The 23,369-nt window shown below is 34.3% G+C and overlaps 1 protein-coding gene and 1 long non-coding RNA gene across 15 annotated transcripts; both read left to right on the forward strand.

Annotated features, from left to right (window-relative positions):
• Positions 1–1,764: 1,764 nt before the first annotated feature.
• Positions 1,765–11,560, forward strand: LOC111291913 (uncharacterized). 12 transcript variants are annotated; one of them, XR_016345660.1, is made up of 7 exons: positions 1,765–3,763; positions 6,075–6,153; positions 9,424–9,489; positions 9,995–10,018; positions 10,129–10,477; positions 10,570–10,615; positions 11,315–11,560. It is a non-coding gene; the product is annotated as an uncharacterized LOC111291913 (long non-coding RNA). The 12 variants fall into 12 exon arrangements; XR_016345661.1 differs by lacking the exon at positions 9,995–10,018 and having other exon boundaries at positions 2,877–3,763; XR_016345655.1 differs by having other exon boundaries at positions 2,878–3,763; positions 9,995–10,477.
• Positions 11,561–13,360: 1,800 nt separating this feature from the next.
• Positions 13,361–22,170, forward strand: LOC111293208 (uncharacterized). 3 transcript variants are annotated; one of them, XM_022885991.2, is made up of 4 exons: positions 13,361–13,517; positions 14,385–16,254; positions 16,725–18,817; positions 21,576–22,170. In XM_022885991.2, the coding sequence occupies exons 1-4, from the start codon at positions 13,501–13,503 to the stop codon at positions 21,625–21,627; spliced, it is 4,032 nt and encodes a 1,343-aa protein (XP_022741726.2). In that variant the 5' UTR covers positions 13,361–13,500; the 3' UTR covers positions 21,628–22,170. The 3 variants fall into 3 exon arrangements, with proteins under 3 accessions (XP_022741726.2, XP_022741731.2, XP_089622704.1); XM_022885996.2 differs by having other exon boundaries at positions 14,385–15,981; XM_089766578.1 differs by lacking the exon at positions 13,361–13,517 and having other exon boundaries at positions 16,725–22,046.
• The last annotated feature ends 1,199 nt before the right edge of the window (positions 22,171–23,369 follow it).

Below are 23,369 nucleotides of genomic sequence, written 5' to 3' on the forward strand. Positions count from 1 at the left end.
AAAAATAACAAACTTATAAAATCTTAAATTTTATTAATTCGAAATAAAAGTATAAGAAAATAAAATATAACAAATAAATAATTTTATTTAAAATTGTAAGCAATGTTCTTTTTTAGAAAAATAAAATCTTCAACAATTAAATCTAAACTAAATTTTTTTTCTATGTTGATAACCAAGTTATCTATAAAAAAAAAATTATCTTCCATCTTATTTTATAGTTTTATTTTGATAATTTTCATAACTAAAAATGTCCGCTCAACTCATTAATTATTATAGATACTAAAAAAATTAAAATAAATGTGATTAATTTTTTAATGAGATTATATGTTTTTTATTTTGCAATTTCTATCAAAATAAGGCACGATTGTGATAAAGAAAATAAATTTTGATATTTCATATCATTGTGCATGTCATGTTCAAAATATTTCAATTGAAATTTTAAATGTAACTTATTTTACTCAGTAAAAACTATAATTTAAAAAGTTAAATTGGATTTTTTTTAATTCACATAAATTATGTTTTAATATTTGTTACAAATCAATTGATTTTAAGTGTTTATTAATAATGATTAGTAGGTAAAATAAATTATAGATATCAATTTAATTTTAACCTTTTAATTTAAAAACTCTAAATTAAAAAAAAAAAGTTACAATATAAATTTATTTAATCGAACATACACATCCATATATGAATAAAAGGAAATTTTCAAATATAAGGCCCCTAACCATTCTTACCATCCGACCCTCCTTCAAAGGGTGAATCCATCCTTACAAGAAACCATATCAATACTCTAAAAGAATACTTTTAGACTTGAAATTGAAGAAAGATCTTCAAAAAAAAATTATGATTAAGATCGTTTTTATTTGTTTAAATCTGTTATAATTGAAGTTAAAGATAATATCATGAATGATTTTTGAATTACAATTCAATATTTAATATGTTACTTAAAATTTTTAATATAAATTTTAAATTATAAATATATTAATTAATATAATATTTAAAATTTATTTATCAATTATATTTAAAGTTAATGATGTTAAGAGTAAATAATATATTAATTAATAATTTTATAATTTAAGTAATATATTAAAAAATTTTAAAATTTAAATATTATATTAAATATTTTAATATAATTTAAGCATGATCGAAATTATTTATTATGAGGTGTCGCTCTATCATTCGGTTAGTGATAAATCTTGCTAAGTATTGGACTTTTATTTTGTTAGTTTTTGTCCATTCATCCTGTTTTATTAATTCAAAACGGGTTACTTGCTATTATTATAAGATGGCCAATTACGCGAGTAAACAAATTGAAACTGGCCACCCCCTTTCTCTGACTCGCCTAATAAAAATAAATTTGATTTTGCCCAACGTGTGAACGTAAGAACACAATAAAAAGAAATCAGATATTGGACAAAAATGGTGGCTGAAGCAGACTTACGTTACTTGCAGTATATGTTCCGTTGGCTACGATATTCTGAGATAAAATTAAAAACATGTTTGAATATTGATAGTCGAGAGTATAAATGATACATTAATACTTATAAGTTATTTGAGTTCGATTTAAAAAAAATTAAAATTCGGTTCGATTATTATCAAGTCGAGTTCAAACTCGAGTAACTTGACTTATCAATCGAGTCGAATTCGAATATTCTTATATTCGGCTCGAATAGCTCGCAAGTTTAATCAAATTTTTATATTTAAATATATATTTGTATTATTTTAATTAATAAAATATTTCGAATTCGAGTTCAAATAATTAAATTTTTATCGAGTATACGAATCGAGCTTATTTTTACATATTAATCAAACTTAATCGAACGAGCTTAAGTAGCTTGAATTCGATCACAAATCGAGCTCGAGCTTGAAAAATAAAATTCGATCGAGTTCGAGTCGAGTATCGAATGGCGAGTTGTGAATCGAACTCGAGCTCAAATTTTTTACTGTATCGATTCGACTCGATTCGATTACACCCTTAATCGAGCGCACGTGTCATGGTGCCGAACCTTTGCCGACTTACTTTTGAGCGTTTGGCGTGACACATTCGGTGAGTGCAATTCAACCTCACACAAGTTGCAGACACCAGAGAGGCCGGCTAGCAGGATTTCATCGGGCGAGAAATGACGTGTCAACCTTGATTTTCAGAAACGGATTTCATGGTGTTCTATGTCTATTCCACTTGAGAAGGGAAAGAAATTTCAGGGGATTTTTCAAAGAAACTCGGTGAGATCATTTGCTCAATTGTTTGAGTCATAAGGATTCGTGCGGATGATCTAGCAAATATTGTAGATACTCGTACTAAAAATGAACTGAGTTGCAGAGAGGAGAGTCTAGTTGGGGACCAGAAATTTCAAAGAAAAACTATTAAGTAGTAATACCAAAAATTTCAGGACACAACAAGAACATGGTTTATTTGCTAATACAAAGAATACATCCTAGCTCTGACCAACATAGAACAAGCTATTCAACAAATCATTGGCTTACAAGTAACAAATCAAAAAGAAAAGAAACATTACAAAAGAAAAAAACAATACAGTGTCCACAGAGATCTCCCCTTTCAATTCCTGTTTCCACCACGACAACGATCTTCGGAATTACATGGTCTGTTGTAACTGTTAGCCGGTGGCCTTTGGGGAAGGCAATTCTTTGGGTCACTACTTTGACAAGGAGGGGTGGTGTTACGAATCGGACCATAGCCAATGGACGTAGCTAATTCTATAGCGTAGATCGCCGTCGACAACATCAAAATAAGAAGGCAAAAAGCCTTCATTATATTGGTTACAGCCATTTCCTGACAACTCAATTTCGTGCTGCGAAGATTTGGAGATTCTGAGGGGAGGTCGATGGCAGCGTAGAAATGGGCAAATTGGGGTGCTTAATTTAAATAGCCCAAAAAAGAATAAAAAAATTATAATGTCAGGCGTGATGCTAGCCTCTTACCTAGTTGCCAGCCGTACATCATTTGTGGACGGTTCTTGATGTAAGTGGTAAGTGAAACATTTTAAAGTTTGAATTTTTTTCCCTTCATAGAAACGTGAGTCATCTTCTTTGTTATTCCTTTGTCGGCATTCCCAATCATTTATGGTACGTGAGGCGGCCACCGACCTTAGAGTTTAGATATTTTCTCTTCCCCATGCCATTACGGTGTCACAACCTTTTTGGAAATTGGTGTATTTCCCAAATTTCCACTTGTCAATCCACAAATTTAGGTGGGGGGGGGGGGGGGGGGGGAAGGGGCTGCGACGCCGATCATCAAGAAGGTCGGAGCCTGAGACTGGCGACTTCGATCCGTGGCCGACGTCGGCAGGTAAAAGCATACGGAAGATCAATTTAATTCTGAACTTACCTTCTTTTTCATATCTGGATCCGAAAATCTTCCACGAAGTTAGTTATTCGCCTCTGAAGTAGTTATCACTGCTTTCCTCTTCATGTCTTTTTGTTGGCCTTAATGTAGTACAATTTCTTTCATTTTCAAAAGTTTTCTCGAGAATTAATGATTTGATTTGATGTTTGATTTACCAGCAATTGTTAATTGTCAACTTTACATATTCAAATTTTTGTCATGGCTGCCTGACTGACTGCTTTAGGTCTGTGCAATGGTTTAAATTTTCCCAATAGTGCTGCCATGACAGAAATGGATCTGGGAATTGTGACTATATATATTTCAATTATTGGTTTCCCAGTAAATTGGTGGTGGCTTTTGTGTTGGATGATGACTTTGGTCCGGCTTGTTTTGAATCTTTGATTACTTGTAGAGACACAGGTTAGAATTGATTAAATGAGCGAAAAGTTCGTTTTATTTTTGTTGCTTCAATTACGTCTATCTGTAATCATTTCAATAATTATGTAGTCTTGCCCCCCATCTTGGTATCAGTTCTTTTTGTTGATAAATTACTGTTTTGTCTCTGTGTGGAATTCGCTTATAGAAAGCAAAATAAAATCGATGTCTCCAATCCTCTTCAGGACTTCTTAATGTTTGTTATGATGAGGAAGTCTGTCTCGGCGATGCTGACCATCAAATATTGATGATTGTCTGATAAGTTGGTTGATAATTCTTTGATTCCTTTTTTGGATAAGCAAAGATTTTTTATTTTATCCAAAGAGCAGCAGAAGCTGCTACAAGTCAACCGGACTGCCAGTGGCGGTAACAAACAAACCTAAGCAGTGATGATTCTTTAATTTCTGTTCTTTTCTTCTGTTGCATTTAAGCCAAAAGAAAGCATTAGAAGTATGAGGATGATCACTTCTTTCCTTTTGGTGAGTCCAGGCGTGACTAATTTTTGTATTTGAAGTTTTCATGATGATGAGTTCTATGGGGAGACAGAAAGCAGCCAGTGGGGGTCGGTTGAGAGAGAGGATAATGGTAAAGGAAGTAGTTCTGGAACTTGAAAGTGAAAGATGCAAAGAAGAAAGAAAGAGAAGTAGGAAAAGGGATTCTAACGAAATAGCACAGTGAAATATTGCCCCAAAAAAGAACAAAAAGGAAAAAGACTAAATTTATCATGAACGGAAACTAAAAACGGTTATCAAGTCCTATGAGAAGTAATTGCTTGTGCCCCTTGTGCCCGCAACAACAAAAAAGTATAATGAAAAGCATAGTTCACTGTTAAAGATTGAGTGATAACTCTGTTCATGACACAGAAGTGATGCAATTAGCAAACATCTGTGTTGCAGTTGCATTATTAATTGTCTTTCTTTATAACTTGTGTTTTCTACTTTCTTGGGATAGTTGCTTTGGATATCTATTAGTTTCAAGTTAGCATTGAAGAGTCTCCATAAGTTTGAAACTTGCATTTGTTATCCTGGTTTTAATGATTCTTCAGAGGTTCTCATTTTGGAAATTCCATAATTAAGAAATTCTTGATTTTGGGCACAATCTCTCTCTCTCTCTCTCTCTCTCTCTCTCTCTCTCTCTCTCTCTCTCTCTCTCTCTCTCTCTCTCTCATACATACTGACATTTTCTTGTCAATGATTCTTTTTCAGTTTCTTTTTTTCTTTTTCTTTTTTTTTTTGTGGCTTCAAGTTACTCTGGTTTAAAATGTTTATGATTTTAGTTATTAATGCTAGATTTTTTTTTCCATATTTATCTCTCCAAGCTAGGTTTTTCATTTACTTGTCTTGATTGCTACAGATAAAGCCATCATAAGCCCAATCTTCTCCTTCACAATTACTGTAGGAAAATATTTATTTACAGCTGGTTGTAATATTATAATTTAAATATTTATATTTGTATATCTAGAATTAAGTATTTGTATCCCTAGAATTAAGGACAAAAAATTAGAATAGACAATCCTTCAATTATAAGATTAATTTTTTAGAAAGATTTAGTTTCCTAGTTTAACCCCTAGTTTGTTGTATATAAACTTAAGGTTCTTGTATAATTATATATGAGCAGTTTTTTATATATATTTAGTTTTCACACTGATTTATTTTTTAGTTTTTTCACATGGTATCAGAGCTTTAGGCTTTTCTTAGGAAACAAAATTTTCAGCTTTCATTGCTGACTTCTATTTTAGGCCTTCATTCCCAAATCCAGTTTAGGTCTTCATTGACGAACTCTTTCAAATAAAGATATCACTACCACCCAATTTGAGGAAATGTCAACTGAAAAAATCACTAGAGTATTACAGATATCTCAGAAATAAGGAGAGTTCGACAGGGAAGAGATTGAAAAGCTGATAAACTTATTGAAAATTCTTGAAAAGCCTATTGTGGTATGTTTCTTGGGTAAGGTCTCTAGTTCAATTAAAGCTTCTGGTTCTCATGGATTAAATATCTCGATTAAGTCTATTACGAGTTCTTAGGTCATTGACTCTAAAGTCACAGATCATATGACACATTCCTCACAGAAGTTTAGTACATATACCCTGTGTCCTAGTAATAAGAAAATTATTGTTGCAGATGGTTCACTTACTACAGTGGCAGGATTAGGAGATGTTCAAGTTAATTTCTCGTTTGTTCTCAAAAATGTTCTTCATGTTCTTGGATTGTCTACTAATCTGATATCTATACAAAAACTTACCAGAGATATGAACTGTAAAGTGACTTTTTATCCCGCTTATTGTGAATTTCAGGACCAAAATTCGGGGAAGATGATTGGACTTGCTAAGGAGAAGGATGGATTATACTATCTTGAGACGTCAAATAACACCAGTAATATCAAGAATAGTTTATCTTTGTCATTTTTTTTTGAAAAATCTTTCAATAAAGATAAAATCTGGCTTTATCATTTTCGTCTTGGACATCCTTTTTTTGGAACCTTGAGAAACATGTTTCCTTCTTTGTTCAAAGGATTAAATGTTGAAGATTTTTATTGTGATATTTACGAACTTACAAAGCATAGACATGTGTCTTTTTCAATTAATAACAAAAGAAGTTCTATTCCCTTTTACTTGATTCATAGTGACATTTGGGGTTTTTCTACAATTTCTAATATTTTTGATGCAATATGATTTGTTTCATTCATAGATGATTGTACCAGGGTCTTTTGAATTTTTTTACTTAAATCCAAATCAGATGTGAATAGTATATTTTTAGCTTTTAAAACATGATCCAAAATCAATTTGGAGTGAGAATCAAGAGATTTAGGTCTGATAATGCAAGAGACTACTTCAACCAAAGTCTATCCACTTATTTTTAAAACGAAGAGATTATCCATGAGTCATCTTGTGTTAATACTCTACAGCAAAATAAAGTGACAGAGAGGAAAAATAGCCATTTACTAGCCATAACTCGAGCCTTTCTTTTTCAAGCAAATGTACCTAAATCTTATTGGAGAAAAACTGTTCTTACTGTCACACACATTATAAATAGGTTACCTTCAAGGGTTTTGAGATTTAAAACTCCTATGGAACTACTCTCACAATTTTATCCCAACCTTAATACCACAAATAATCTCACACCTAGGATATTTGATTGTACATCATTTGTTCATGTTCACAGTCATAACAGAAGAAAGTTAGATCCAAGAGTGATTAAGCGTATTTTTGTGGGGTATTCTTCAACTCAAAAAAGATATAAGTGTTATCATTTTCTTACCAAAAAATTTTATGTGTCTGCAGATGTCACTTTTGAAGAAAGTAAATTATTTTTTACTCAACCTTATCTTTAATAGGAGACTTCATTCATGGAAGATAAGGATAAAGACTTTTTTTTGCTTGATTTGTCCCCTTCTTCAACATTTATACCCATTAATTTTTTTGAATCGAAACATGTTTCTGCTAAGCCCAAGTCAAACACTGAATTTGAGTCTGAACCCATTTCAAAAACAAAAGATGTGACAAAAGATAATATTGTTCTTGATTCTATAAAAGAATTACAGGTGTACTCAAGAAGAAAAGTTTCAGATCCTGAACCAATGCCAGTCTAAGAACCTGATCCTAACTCTAGAAATGAAGTAACTACAGTTTTTGACTCTGTTTCTCAAAATGAGCATGAATCTCTTAAAACTATAACTAGTGATTATGATCTTTCTATTGTCATTAGGAAAGGAACCAAAGAATGTACTAAGCATCCACTATATCCAATTTTTAATTTTGTGTCATTTGAAAAATTTTCACCATCTTACAAAAATTTTCTTGTGAGCCTAAACACTATTTCTGTTTCAACTACATTATCCGAGGCATTATCCAGTGAGAAATGGAGGCAAGCTATGAAAATAGAAATGGAGGCTTTAAAGAAAAATCAGATATGAGAACTGGTAGAGTTACCTAAAGAAAAAAATTCAATAGGGTGTAAATGAGTTTTCACTGTAAAATACAAGGCAGATGGTACTGTTGAAAGGTATAAAGTCATATTAGTGGCTAAGGCTACACTCAAACCTATGGAGTGGATTATCAAGAAATCTTTGCTCCAATTGTCAAAATGAATGCAGTTAGAATTTTGTTATCATTGGTTACAAATTATAATTGGTAGCTTCAACAATTTGATGTAAAGACTGCTTTTTTACATAACGATTTGAAAGAAGAAATATATTGAAGGTTTCACCGGGATTTGGAGGTCATCTAGAAGCAAACAAAGAATGCAGGTTGAAAAAGACTTTATATGGCCTTAAACAGTCTCCTAAGGCTTGGTTCGGGAGATTTGTCAAAGTGATGCTAGCAATGAGATATAAATAGAGCCAAAGAGATCACACACTGTTTATCAAGCATTCTGATTCAAGGAGAGTCGCAGTTCTATTAGTGTATGTTGATGATACAATTGTAACTAGAGATGATGAAAAAGAGAGAATCTCTAAAACAGTATTTGACTAGAGAATTTGAGATAAAAGAGCTAAAGAGATTGACGTACTTTCTAAGAATTGAAATAGCTCACTCACAACATGGTATCTTCATCTCACAATAAAAATATGTGATGGATCTTCTAAAGAAAACTGAGAAGCTCGTATGTAAACCTGTAAATAACCCTATAGATTCTAATCATAAAATTGGAGAAGCTAATGAAGATACTGTTGTAAATAGAGAGATGTATCAAAGATTAGTTGGAAGACTCATTTATCTCTCACATACTATACCTGATATAGCATATGTTGTGAGTGTGATAAGTCAATTTATGCATAGTCCTAAAGAAGTGCACTTACAGGTTAGCTACCATATATTGCACTATTTGAAGGCCAATCCTGGGAGAAATATCTTATTCAAAAAAAATTCAGAGCTAGTTCTAGAAGCTTATACAGATGCTGATTATCCAGGTTCAGTAACTGATAGAAGATCCACCTCAGGCTACTGCACTTTCTTAAGTGGTAATCTTGTGACTTGGAGGAGTAAAAAATAGAATGTGGTGGCAAGATCAAGTGCTGAAGCAGAGTTCAGAGCAATGGCTCAAGGAATTTGTGAACTACTATGGTTAAAAATTATCCTAGAAGACTTAAAGATCAAGTGGGATGGACCAATGAGACTCTACTGTGATAACAAGTCTGCAATAAGCATTACACACAATCCTGTGTAACATGACAGAACAAAATACATTGAAGTAGACCGGCATTTCATAAAGGAGAAACTAGATAGTGGGTTGATTTGTACATCTTATGTATCAACCAAGGGTCAACTTGCAGATGTGTTGACTAAAGGTCTCAGCAGTGTAACATTTCAAGAAATTATTTTCAAGCTTGGAATGAAAAACACTTATTCACCAGCTTGAGGGGGAGTGTAAAAAAATATTTATTTACAACTGGTTGTAATCTTGTAATCTGTATATTTATATTTGTATCTCTAGAATTAAGTATTTATATCCCTAGAATTAAGGACAAAAAATTAGGATAGACAATCCCTCAATTATAGGATTAGTTTTTTAGGAAGATTTAATTTTTTAGTTTAACCTCTAGTTAATTGTATATAAACCTAAGGTTCTTGTATAATTATATATGAGCAGTTTTTCAATATACATTCAGTTTTCACACTGATTTATTTCTTAGTTTTTCCACAGTTACAATGGCTACAATTAACACAGGTTTATTTGCAGCAGAGCTTGATATTTTCACATAATCTCTTGGTACCTTTCTGCCCATGCTTGAAATGTAGTTATTGATTCTTGAGCATGCACTTAAATTGAAATTTGCAATAATGTTTACTATCTTCCCTAAAGTATACACTTTTTTTTTGCCTTTTATGCCAAGTACAGAGTCAGTATTTTAAAATTTTATGTTTTTTTGTACTCAGAAGCTTCCCCATTAGGGTTGATTCCAACAATTTAATCTTTGCCTTTATGCCATTAATAATAGTAATCTGTTCAAAATTTACACATGAAAGAAAGGGCAGCATTTCAGGATTGGAAAGCGAATCCTGTGTCATGTTTCTTCTCTTTTTGAGTTGAATTTTGGACCGGACTGACTAGTTCAAGCGAATTGAATGCCTAATTTCAGTGATTTTGTTGTTGATATCATTTGGTGAATATGCCTTCAGTTTCACTGTGCATGTGCACCCTTTTAGCCTTTGGTGCATGCCATAGCTATGCTGGAAATTTGGTAATATCGAATTCTTATTGCATGTTTTTTCAGGATTTAAAAAATCTAAAAAGAAAGGTATACACAGCAGCTGTTAACAGCTTTACACCAGTGGTGACCAAAAGTGCTTTTGAGTTTTGGTGTTTTCATCTTTCAGTATGGCAATTTTCTTTCTCACCTTTGTTCAGAGTGTAAGTGTAGGTAGAAAAAAAAAATTCATGCAGAAGCAGCAGAAAAGTTGAATACCCATGCCATCAAAGTTCTTGTGAATGCTGCTGATAATTTGGATTTCATTGGACACGAGGTTTCTGTAATAGAGATTCAAGAGTCTTGCATTTAGCAGCAAAAATGGACAGTTTTCCGAACTTACATCTATAGAACATAACTTTTCTTTAAAATTTTGCGGGACATATCCTACAGTTATCCCTTATCTGTACAAAGTTTTGCTGTGCAATCTCCAGCATCACCAACCAACACCCAAGTTGCAAAAACTTCATTCTGTACGAACCGGCTGAAAAAAAAAAGGACAAAAACCAAGTATGGTATCATAACATTTCTTCATGTTTAGATCTTAAAAACTTAATATGTAAAATATTCAACAGTTTTGATGGTCACTTCCTGCCATGCAGTGACAAATGAAAGGAAAAAATGGATCCATGAAATCAAGACATGAACGTCAGTAATTTGTATTTTCCCTTTCTTCCGACAGTCTGAAATAATCTGCTACCTTTTCTTCGGCTTGATTTGATTACAACTTTCTCAGTAATTTTACTTCATATAGAATCATAATCCTTAATGAGTTTTTAAGTATATATTCTTTTTACATGATCAGAGAACTAGAATCCCCAACTTTTCTGTACTGATTAAGATTTTATTAAAACAAAAAACACTTGATTAAAATGTTAAGCCGATGCATATTGTATGATTGCTTAAATCCTCAATGGATTTTTTAGGATATATTCTGTTCGTCAGATAACTTGAATCTCTAAATTTTCTATAATGATTAAGATTTTTTAGTAATAACACTTGACTGAAAATTTAAGCGGACGTACATTACATGATCGATTGAAAACTAAAAGCATAGCTCTTCAGTTGAAGCAACTGCTTGGACTTTGAAATTTGTTTTTCTATATGTATGAAAAATTGATGTTAACAACTCTGACTCTATGTTGCTTTAGTTGCAAGAAAATCTTACTGTATATATTAATATTTGAATCAATCATACTTTGGGAAATAGCTGCAAAAACAGTATAAAAAACTCCATAGAGAAAGAAATTCGTTGGCTTCCACAATTTAATGACTTATCTCACTTGTATACTTCTTCCACTGCCTAGAAATAAATTGACTCATGGTCATTTTTTCCTTCCATACAAGACAAACAAAAGGAAACAATGGCATCAAGACATCGACAGATCATGTGACTGAAACTTTAAAGTGTTTGCAGCAGGTTTGTGGAGGATATCAAAGTATCTGGTCCACATGTGAGGTTTGATCATCCATCATGAATGTCTTTGTTACGTGTTACTTTTGTTATTTTCAAAACAGCAAAACAGTGCTTAACAAAATATAATCCACTCTTCCTCTTAAATTCAGTTGTACAAATATGTATATTTTGTTGTCTATATTTGTACTTTACCTATAGAAGATATTATGCTTATCAACAAATAATAAGTTCAAATGATAAAAAAAAATATTCTTTTTATTATTCATATTTAAATTTATTAAAAATTTATGAGAAAATAATTTTTTATAAATTTATTAAATTCAATGTATATAAACTTATTTAAAAATATATTAAATAAAATTTAAAAATTTTATTTAAAAAAATATTAATGTTTAATATTTATTTATCTCTGAACATTCAACCAAAGCAAAACCACGTCAACACGAATATTACCGTATCTAAAGGTGTACTTAAAATTCAACAATGTCAGTCCTCAATTTAAAAAAAAAAAAAAAAGAAAATGACTAGAAAAGATTATGAAATTTAATTCGAAATCGTGCGTGCCACTGAATCAGAAGAAATGCCCCCCCACGAAAAAAAAAAAAAAAATCACCGCCTCCGCAGCATCATATCGAAGACTATATGTCTGTTAGTCCCACTAGTTCATTGGACTTATCAGACATCTAGTCACACAGTAACCTACCCCATGCGAAAAATGGGTTCCACACTCCAATCCTTAGCCGTCGATCCTATTGATCATCAAAGCCTTCCCTAGTTCACACCAATAATATTTGAGGACAACAACTTTTTTTGTCCCTACCTGCTTTCCCACAGCGAATCATTGATCGGTCACGTGGAAAGCAGGTCGCGGAAACCAACGGTGGATGATGCGTACTTTACCAACAAACGGCGTACATTGTGCTGAACGTCGAGGGAATCCAGGGGATTGTGACAGCGCCGCCAAGTTGTCTGACATTTGTCGTTAACGGACGATTCTCCGTGAAAATTTTCCGTTTCGGATAGCTCCTTGCTAATACGAATCTTATCTATAAAATTTACTGAATTGATACCACGAATACCACTAAGAAAATTAACAAAAAAAATTAATAGAAAGTATTTTAAAATTAAAAAATTAAATTACAAATTTGAATTCACTTTTTTTAAATCACATGTAATTAGTGCTTAAAAAACCTCATATCCTCAAAATATATTTTTTGAACTTCAAATCCTCGTTATTTAGTACCTCAGATAGATAATCACAATCCTAATACTAACATTACTGATAAGTATTACCGTAATATTTAAAACGGTACGGTTCTTAGCCATTAAGGAACTACCTTGTTGTACTTAAGTAAATGTCTGAGTGCCTACACCATATCTAATCTTCACTAAATCGCCCTACCTTTGTCGAAATTCCAAAATTGCCCTCAATGTTTCTTCATAAGGACAAGGGTGCTGACGACCTCGAACGATGAGACGCACGGTCCGGTTAGGCTCGCACCACAACGCGCAAAGGTCATTTCTTCTTTCGCGCTCAACAACCCAATGGCTCATAGCTGGCAACCTCCTGTTGGGGCAAGGAAAACTGCATCAAGGACAAAATAGACAATTCAAAACACAAAAAATTAATTTGGCGAGCGAATGTCAATAAGAGGACTGCCGTGGTAGGCCCGTTCCACTAGGAAAAACGAAAAAAAACTTTGTTAATTTCTTTTTTTTGAAGGAATATTAATTAATGTATATTTTTCCAAGCCTAAAGCCTTCGAATTTCTCCATGAAATTTTAATTGGACTGTTATTGTTAAATTCCAATTTTACCCACAAGCCTTTGTTAGGATCTAACTCGAATTGGCCAAACGGTGGCGTTTTGGACACTTGATAATGATGGACAATCTAGTAATTTGGAGTCTTTTTTTTTCCATTTTTTGCCCTTTTTCGACGGCTAATCATCTGCTGTTCTCAGGTGCGCTTCCGTTCGAAGCTTACATTTTTGGTTGTCCTCAAAATTCAGAAATAAAAAAGAAAGAAAAGGAGAAAGATTTTCAGATGATTTTCTTCGTTGCTGAAAATTGGAGTCCAAAACCCTAACGATTATCAAAGCTCGAAAACAGCTGTCCATGTTCAACTCTCTCCGGTAACTCCTCTAGCTATTTCTCACACTTCCCTTCGCATTTTCTCGCGCTTTCTATCTTTCCAAGCACATCCTTTCATCATCTGCATCTAGTTCGCTCATCTGTTTTCGTTGGTTACTTCTTTAAGAACTTCGATTACCATATCGCTTTTCATTTTTAAAACTCTTCTAACTCCCGATTGTTTATTTGATTTAAAAAAAAAAAAAACTACTCATTTCCGTTAGCGGATGAGTTCTTTTGATTGTGTTAGCTTAAACGTGGTCTTTACGGTGATCAACACTTTGTTTAAGTTGCTTTAAACAGTATTAGAAGCTTTTTTAATGATGAAAGTTTCAATTTCTTCCCAATTTTTCGTTTTGTTAACTTTTCCAAGCTTGTAATAACCCAAACAGAAAATTAGCTGCTGAAAATTTTCTATTGGGTTTTTTATTTTAAATTATTAGTTGTAGTTAGAATATTAATTACTGTATCTGTAAATTATAAATTAGAAACATTTCAGTGCAGGCATACTCTCCGTTTATTTATTTTTTGGCCTTTTTTTTCTACGGCTAAAATCCACTTTAAAAATAGTTTAAAATGAATGAAGACTGTTCCAAGCACGCTTTTTTCCATTCTTTTGTTAGTTAATTAATTTATAAATATTTTTTTCTGGTGTAAAAAAATGGTTTTTTTTTTGCTTTTAATGTTTGGTTTTCGAGAAAATGTTCACTAAAGGGGAAAAATGGGGCCGTTATTTGTTTTTCCGCTCCTTTTTGTTGAAGAGTAAAAGGGAACTAGTTTAATTTGTTGCTGCTTAGTTGATTGTTTTTAGTTGTTACTATTTTCCTTTTTTTTTTTACTAAGCGTTTTAATTGGTGGTTTATTTTCAGGGGGATGTTTCAATCGGCTAAAGCATTCCATTTTTTCTTGGTTCTGTCATGTACCCTTTTTTGCTTAACTACATGTGAACCATGTTCTGTAAATGGGATGCTGAAAATGGAGGAATATGAGGGGTGTGAGTACTATGGAGATAATCATCGTACTGGTTTTCAAGAAACTATTGTTGGTGATACAAATTCTGGCTATGATACAGGAACTTCTATGACTCGTTCAAGTGTTGAGAGTATCTGCAGTGATACTCATTCGTTCTGTTTTCCTTCAACATTGCCCGGCTTTTCAACTGAAGAGAGTACACTTGAAGTAGACGGTTTAGAAGTTTCTAGGAGTCAGTCTGGTAGTGCTTCATCTTATGTAGAACCAAGTAAGCTTAGGGGGCAAGCAAATAACAAAAGTTGGCTTTCTAACCATGGCATGTTTAAATTATTAAATGGAAGGATGGTTTCTTGTTCTTTAGATTCAAGAGCTGGTATCCATGAGTTTTTGTCCATTGTTACAGGTGGTGCTAATCTAAATGATATTTCTTCGTGTAGAGGACCTTTACTAAGTCAGAAGAGTACAAGTGTTAGGATGAAAAAAAACAGAGAGGTGGCAAAATTAGGTTCTTTTGATGGTTTATCTTCACCTAATGTAGAAATAAGTCCCCCTATGATGGATTGGGGACATAAATATTTATTTTTACCTTCAGTGGCTTACTTGACAGTTGCAAATACATGCAATGACAGCATTTTAGAAGTCTATGAACCATTCAGTACCAATAGACAGTTCTATCCCTGCAATTTTAGTGAGCTTTTGTTAGGACCTGGTGAAGTAGCTTCAATATGTTTTGTTTTTTTACCTAGATGGGTGGGCTTATCATCGGCTCACCTTATCTTGCAGACAAGCTATGGTGGTTTCCTTGTTCAGGCTAGGGGGTTCGCTGTTGAGTCTCCATATGAGATTCAGCCATTAGTTAACCTGGATATTCCTTCTAGTGGACAGTTGAGTAAGAATTTGTCTTTGTTCAATCCTTTTGATGAAACTGTCTATGTGGAGGAAATAACTTCATGGATATCAGTTTCTCTAGGGAACATTACCCATCATACTGAAGCAGTTTGTAGTATAGAAAACTCCCAGGGCTATAATGGGCACAGCTTACTTAGTGCTGAGGATTGGTTGGTCATGAACATCGGTAAATCTGGTTTTCCACTTATGGCTATGAGGCCAAACAGGAACTGGGAGATCAATCCTCAAAGCAGTGAGACCATCATGGAGATTGATTTATCATCTGAATCAAAAGGAAAAATTTTTGGTGCTTTCTGCATGCAGTTGGGGAGGTCCTCGCAAGAGATGTCTGATATAGTTATGGTTCCTCTTGAAGTTGATTTTGACAGCAAAGCATCCTATGACAATCATGCAAGTTCTCTTTCAGTTTCTCTTGATGTTCTGGTGCCATATGATGGCAGTGAAACTGTTTTTGTGGCCATCTCTTTGAAAAATGCTGCTCCGTATGTGCTGAGTGTTGCCAAGATTAGTGAAGTTGCAGATACAAAGGTTTTCCACATCAAGTACATGGAAGGGTTGCTGCTTTTTCCTGGTGCTGTTACGCAGGTTGCTGTGATTACTTGCACTAAACTGCCAGTTGAAATTCATGACTATGCTTCTGAAGTATCCAACATGATCAGAAGTTGTAAATTGCTTATAATGACAAATGAATCTATTGGCCCTCAGATTGAAGTTTCTTGTGAGGATATAATCCATATTTGTGTGAAACATCAGAAAGATTCATCCATGGCTTATGAGCATCAGTCTGAAAAGGTTAAATCCGACCATATAAGGACAGTGTCCTTGGATGACGGCATGCAACTGGCATCATGGGCCAAGGTTTGCTTATTTTATTTAGGGTGACATAATTTGGACCATCAGAATTTTTTCTTCTTTGTATATGTTTATTATCTTGATGATTGATACTCCACTTCTCTTTTATTCACTTAAATTCTTACCTATCATGCGAATGTTATAGAACCTTTAATCTTATAAAGTTCCATGATGATGGCTCCTTGGCTAGGGAAGATAAATAAGATCATAATATTCTTACCTACCCATTGAATGAGGATTGCTCCTGGGACCATCAAAACTGTTTCTTCTTTGTAAATGTTTATTATCATGCTGACATCTCTCTCTGTCACACTTCTTTTGTTTTCTCCCCTTTCTGTGTTCATATATTCATACACATGCACACACACACTTAATGGCTTTTATGATATCAGCATTAAGCTTTAAGTCTTCAAGGAATCATTAATATGCATAAAAGATTCAGTGTAGCTAAGTAGGTCATGTGACTATATATGTAGGTGTTGCAGACAGCAGAAGCAGATGAATTGGTACTTATGAACTGGAAATCTCAAGGTACCATAGGTGGCATGTCAGTGCTTGATGATCATGAGGTACTGTTTCCAATGGTTCAAGTCGGAAGTCGCTGCTCCAAGTGGATCACTGTAAAAAATCCTAGCAAGCAGCCAGTTATAATGCAGCTCATTCTTAACTCAGGAGAAATTGTTGATGAGTGTAGGAGCCAAGATGTTTTTATGAAGCCCCCTTATGGTAGCTTGGCTCATAATTCATCTACTATTCCAAATAGATTTGGGTTCTCCATAGGAGAGAGTGCACAGACAGAGGCCTATGTTCATCCGAATGGTAGAGCATCTTTTGGGCCAATATTATTTCACCCTTCAAATCGTTGTGGGTGGAGAAGTTCAGCACTGATAAGGAACAATCTTTCAGGTGTTGAATGGTTATCTTTGAGGGGATTTGGAGGGTCAGTTTCTCTAGTCCTGTTTGAGGGTTCAGATCCCATCCAGAGTGTAGAATTTAACCTTAGTTTGCCACCTTCTCTGAACATCTCTCCTCCACAAATGTTTTTTAACATGGAGGAGACTACTTATGCATGTTCTCGACCATTTTCAAAAGAGCTGTATGCCAAGAACACCGGAGACTTGCCGCTTGAGGTAAGAAGCATTGAGGTTTCTGGGACACAGTGTGTAGTTGACGGTTTTATGGTGCATAGTTGTAAAGGTTTCTCTCTTGAACCTGGAGAGTCAACAAAGCTTCTGATATCATACCAGCCAGATTTTTCAGCAGCTATGGTACATAGAGATCTTGAACTGGCTTTGGCTACAGGCATTTTTGTCATACCCATGAAGGCAACTCTCCCAGTTCATATGCTTAATCTTTGTAAGAAATCAGTGTTCTGGATGCGGCTAAAGAAACTCTCTATCGCAATTCTTCTTTCTGCTTCTTTATTGTTTCTCATATTCTGTTTCATTTTTCACCAAGCGATGGTCTTGGGCTCCCAAGATTACTTTTACAAGAGTGAGAAGAACCCAATCAGTACAATCAGGACTGGAGGAAAATCTTCTCGCGTCAATTGTAATCAGAAAAACAGTAAGTTTTCTATTTCAGCTGAAATGGATGGTTTGTTAAGTTCAGTTGGGAATGCTAAATCTTTGAAGGAGCTGTCTAATGTTGGATACCCAAATAGCCAGGTTAGGGCCAAGGAACAGGGGTTAACTGATCAAAATGCAAAACTAACTCAGGAAAATGACAGGGAAATTAACAGTTTCTTAGATCCTCAGAGGGAAATTTCATTGCCATCTTTGCCCTCAAAATCTGCAGTGGCTGAAAATCCTGATATAAAGGAAACACATCAAGCTGTTAACCTCACAATTAGGATTGGGAAAGAAAAGGGAAGAAGGCGAAGGAAAAGAAAAGGTGGATTTAAAGAATTGATTGAAGTGTCAAGTAGTCAAAGTGGAAATTCTACACCTTCATCCCCCCTCTCCCCTATAACATCTGTAACACCTAATCGCACATGGTCACTCTCTCCTGATATGTGCCAATCTGTTGAGGCTAGGAACCCTTCTGTACAATCAGCTGACCAAACATGTGGGAAGGGTAAAGTTTCTGAACCTATTTTCAAAGCAAATGTGTTGGGTCCTAGGGTTTCCGTGGAGCATGGTAGCAACAATTGGTATTCTTTGATACAAGAGCAGTCTACATTACCAAGAAAAATTGTTTCAAAACCTGTTCTCTTGCCGTCTGCTACTTTTCCTAGTGCCAGAAGGGCTACCCCCAGTATGCCCAGCCCCTCTTCTTCTTTGGCTTCAACATCTGTTATTGCTCCTCGGGCTTGTGCTCGTGCTCCTGGGTCCAAACTCTCTGACCAGAAAACCATAAAAGCGGGTAGAAAGGGTAGACTGGGAGATGAATATACATATGATATTTGGGGTGATCATTTTTCTGGACTCCATTTAATGGGTAGTTCAAAGGATGTTGCCATGAATTCCAGCTCTACAGAAAATGACTCTGATAGTTTCTTTGTAAGGGGCCCACAAACCCTCATGAAAAAATCTCAACCAAGATTTGCAAGTTGTTTCAATCAAGAAGGGTAATAATAAATTACTTGATAACTGTTACATGTTTTGCATCCCTAAAGTTATTTTCTTTTCTGTTATAAAGGTCTAATGCACTGATAATACTTGTCTGTATGTGTTTGCTACATACATACATGCATACTCATGCATGTTCATTTTTGCATGTACATACAGATGTTACCTCATGGTTACTATTATTTTACTGTGTTTTCCATCTAGTCTAGATTCCTCATTCCTCCAAGATCACCCTGGTTTTCTGCCTCAACTTTTAGAAGAAGGTCTCACTTTGCCTGCTTGTAATTTGCAAGAATTTTCCTTCCTCTACTGATAAGCATCTGATATGCGGAGTGGTTTCTCACACTAATTATTCTTTTGAGTTCTATACTAGTCTATTCTTCTCTGTTGATGTGCGTGTCTCTGTTACCCTCTTTTATGTGTTGGCATGTGTCTCAGTTGATGGAGGATAGCATTTTTATTGGCCTGGGAGGATAGCATGTCATTTGCCTGTTCTGGACCTTCCATTTATCTATTTAGGATAGCCTCTGAATTGTAGGTTACTGAAGACACCTAGCCTAGTTTTTAAAACCTTGGTTATAGGGCCAAGTCTGAAGTTCAAATCTCCACAACTGACTCATAGTGAGATTTTTTATGTATCAGAAGTGGTGTTCTAAAAGTAATCATTAGGAAGCTGAAATGTTTAATACTGGATGATGGTATATTTATGCTGTCAAACTGATTAAGCGTAACCACTTCAAGAAATATGTTTTTACTTTTATCATTATAGGAAAATATAGATTCCTCATTTCATTCCAGGGCTGGCATCAATTTGAGTCTGGATGTTTGGACTTTTACATGTTTAGTGATTGTCTCCTAGTAGCAGAATATCAACTGAATTACTTTGATCCTGGTGTGTTTGCACATGTATTTGTGTGATTTGCAGATATACAATGATGAGTGCATGGTGGGTATGAGTGTGAGTTAGTGGCTGAAAAATGAAGTTAAGAACTTCTTTTCTTTTCATATGCTAGAATTTCTGATGTCTAGAGCAGTCTACTTGTTAGTTCTAAAGACTCGTGCTCATTGATAGACTAGAGTGCTGATCAACTGACCCTTAACCCTAGATATCGAATCTGTAATCCTTGTGCATATCCCTTTATATAGGTAATATGTCATTCTTGTCAAAACTTTTACAAACATTTGGTACACTTTTTAAGCTTTCTTTAGCCGTACATTTTTTTCCCCTCATGGAAATGATCATGTTAGCAGGAAACAACAATTAAGCTATTCTTTTGCCTTTTTATCCTTCATTCCTAGCATCTGATTCTGTAATGAAAAAGCTGACAGTTGCCATGTACATGTTTACTCTTGGACCAAAAGTTTATTGGAACCTGTCTCAATAAAATTCTATTGAAATTTCTGTTTTGTTGTAACTTAAAATAATAATAATAATAATAATATGCTCGAATCATCTCTCGAGAGCATCCAATATTCTATACCGATAAACTGTTTGCAGTTAACCGCACTAGATGTTTCTTTACCTAGGTAATATAAAACTTTTGACATGACTGATGGTGTGTTTCCTTGTGTGCATCACTGCACTTCATAGTACAAGGCATGCATACTTTTTGTGCTGCATGCATTTAGAGGATAATGGATTTCTGACAAGGCATGCACACTATGGTGGATCTCTGGATGTTAGTATCCATGACTAATGCTTATTTGAGTTCATGGACGTCTACATTGTGCATACATTTCTTATTTTTTAATTTATTTTTTTGATTTACTATATAATACAAAGAAATAAGTTTGTGTGTGTTATGACTCTAGGAGTAGGAACTAGTAATAGAACTAATTTTTTATTGTCTACTGAATTTAGTGGAGGGGACTTTGGACGGGATAAGCTCATATACTTCCATCATTAGTTACTTTTACAAACCTAAATGTATCAAAGTGATTAACAGACTTTGAAATAATGCTCAAAATAGCGCTATACCAGTTAGTTCTGATGAGTTAATTACTTGATACATTTTACAGTAAATTTAAGATTTTACTCCTGATTGTTTTAGTTCTGTTGCCTGCTTGTGGATGCTACTGATAAATTAACACTGGTTGGTTGATCCAATGAAATTGATGTGGATTCAAACATCCTAAGAATAAAGTACTTCCACAAAGAATGAGGTAGCTGGAAGTAGAGTCTCAGAAATTGATGACTGCCTAAATGGGGATGAAAAGAAGCTGTAGGCACTGGGTAGTATTTTTCTGTAGGCTGTAGCCATGCTAAACTATGTGGCCTAGACTGCTGCCAAGACTTTCATAGCAATGCTAGATGGTCTGCATTTGTTCCCATCTATGTAGAATAGGCCTGTATTCAAGGTGATGTTCCTCATTGTTCTCATCTATATTTTCAAAACCATCATAGATTAGTTGATAATATTTCTATTGAACTGTTTCTATTAGCAAATTTTAGGATTAGCTTTGGGGCTAAAATAGGTTTTGAAGGATTGTGTCACAAGTTTACTCCGAGTGGAAAGGCATGTTATATGAGAAGGAAAGTATTGGTTCAAATTTAGATTCCAAGACCCTCATTATGGCAATTATTGGGGAAAACATTGTTTTTTAATCTTGTTTTAGTTACAGAATTCTGTGAATTAGGATAAAATAAATAAAGAAATTGATCACATGCCTCTTGAAATTCTTGATGTATTTTCAATTTCCATTTGCTTTCTGTTGTTAAATTGCTTTTACAGCAGTCTAGTTTGTTTCTATCAACAGAATTTGTCAACTGGGTCACATTGAAGGGGTTAGCACACTTTGCTGTCTGTAACATCACTACCCAAAGCATGCTAGTCATCTGTCGATGCCTGCTATACAGGCACACACAAGTTAAGAACATTATCATTGCTAGGTAGGCATTCGTTATAAAGAAAAAAAAAAAACCGTACTGAATGTCGTAGCTTTCTCATTATAATGATTCTGAGCATTGAATGGATGGAAAGAAGGTGAATTTTTACTTGTTGAGAGAATGATGTTGACAAGACAGGAGAGGGTTTTGTTTTGAGCCGGCAATGGAGCTACACAAGGACAAGATGATTGTGAACCGAACTGTATTTATCGGGAATTTCGGGGGACCATATTTTGTTTTTGGTTAATTTTGTTGTAAGAGCTGGCGAAGCCAAATTGTGATTGGAAAGTTCCATCACCAACCCAACAAACAAAATCGAAGCTCCTAATCATTTCTTTTTCTTTGGTGGTTGTCTCCTTCAGTTTATTTTCTTCATCTGTTTTCTTTCCAAGTTTTATAACTTGTAAAATACCGAATATGGCTTACTTACTAAATGGCGCAAGCACATGAAGTTCTTTAGGTAAATGCTTGTTTTCATTCCAGTCTGTTAGCTGGTTCTGGCCTAGGGTATGTTACCCGTCCAAGATGGTCCAGTTTTCTAGGTGCTAATTTGGACCACGACTACAGCCAATGGGGACCGTGACCGATCGGGTTTTTCTTTTTGGGGACCTCTCTATCCGAGTGGGATGACATTGCTATTTGGATGTCGAAAGTACAAATATACGAACTGATCTGGCTGGTGTAATGGTGTTCTACTTAATAGAACCAAGAAATTGGGGCTTTATCATCAAATGCATTCAATTCTCCATTTATCATATTTACCATTTTTTTTTTTTTTGTTGAAAAAGCTTGAAAACGTTGTAACGGAATTGTTTGGTCCAACTCAAGCTCGCCATGTCCCTCGTAAATTGGTTTCCGCCTTTTAGTCATGCACGAGGATCACCAATGATTTTGGTTCGCCAGCTCAATCCAGCGGCAGAGGTATCCCTACGAAGGACCCATTTCCCTGTTCCTCCTCACCCACCAATTCCCTTCCAAATTAAAAGACATGAAACCAAAAATTGTTCAGCATCCAATTTAAATTTAATTGGTAATAAATAAACGAAAAAGTTAAATTTGAATATAAAATCGCAAAAATTCAAATTTAAATAAATTAATTTAAAATTAATTGATAATAAAAAGAAAATTCTAATTTTAATAAAAATCATAAAAACTCAAAATTTAACAAATATGAAAAAATATCAATTAACGAAAATAATGATACAATCTTTATCAAATGTTCTTTTTCACGTTTTTTGGTGCAATCTGATAATAAATTTCTCAAAAATGAAAAAATCGATGTTATTTCCAATTGGTCACCTATACAATGTCATGTGAGTTGCTGCTAGAAAGTTTTCTAGCCATGGCTTGTCCTACTTCTTAAAATTAGATTTTGATTGAAAATTTAAAGCCTCGTTTGTCTGTTTCTCATATCAAGATCCTACGAAAAAGAAATATATATAAAAAAAAAAAAAAAACAAGTGTTGGAGATATTAAAGAACCAATAATTTCTAGCCTCACAACGAAAATGGAGCTCCAGTAGAGAATCAAACGCCTCTTTGTTTGTTCTCCCAATGTTGGAGAGGACTGGACGATAAAACCATATTTTCCTTTCGCATGTGGATCTGCTTTTGCCCTTTTTCATAGACAGCATCAAACTTCAGCATTTGTTCCACCTTTTTCCC

Source organism: Durio zibethinus, chromosome 10 (genome assembly GCF_047325235.1).
Source record: "Durio zibethinus cultivar Kanyao isolate XHJ-2024 chromosome 10, ASM4732523v1, whole genome shotgun sequence".
Classification (NCBI taxonomy): Eukaryota; Viridiplantae; Streptophyta; class Magnoliopsida; order Malvales; family Malvaceae; genus Durio; species Durio zibethinus.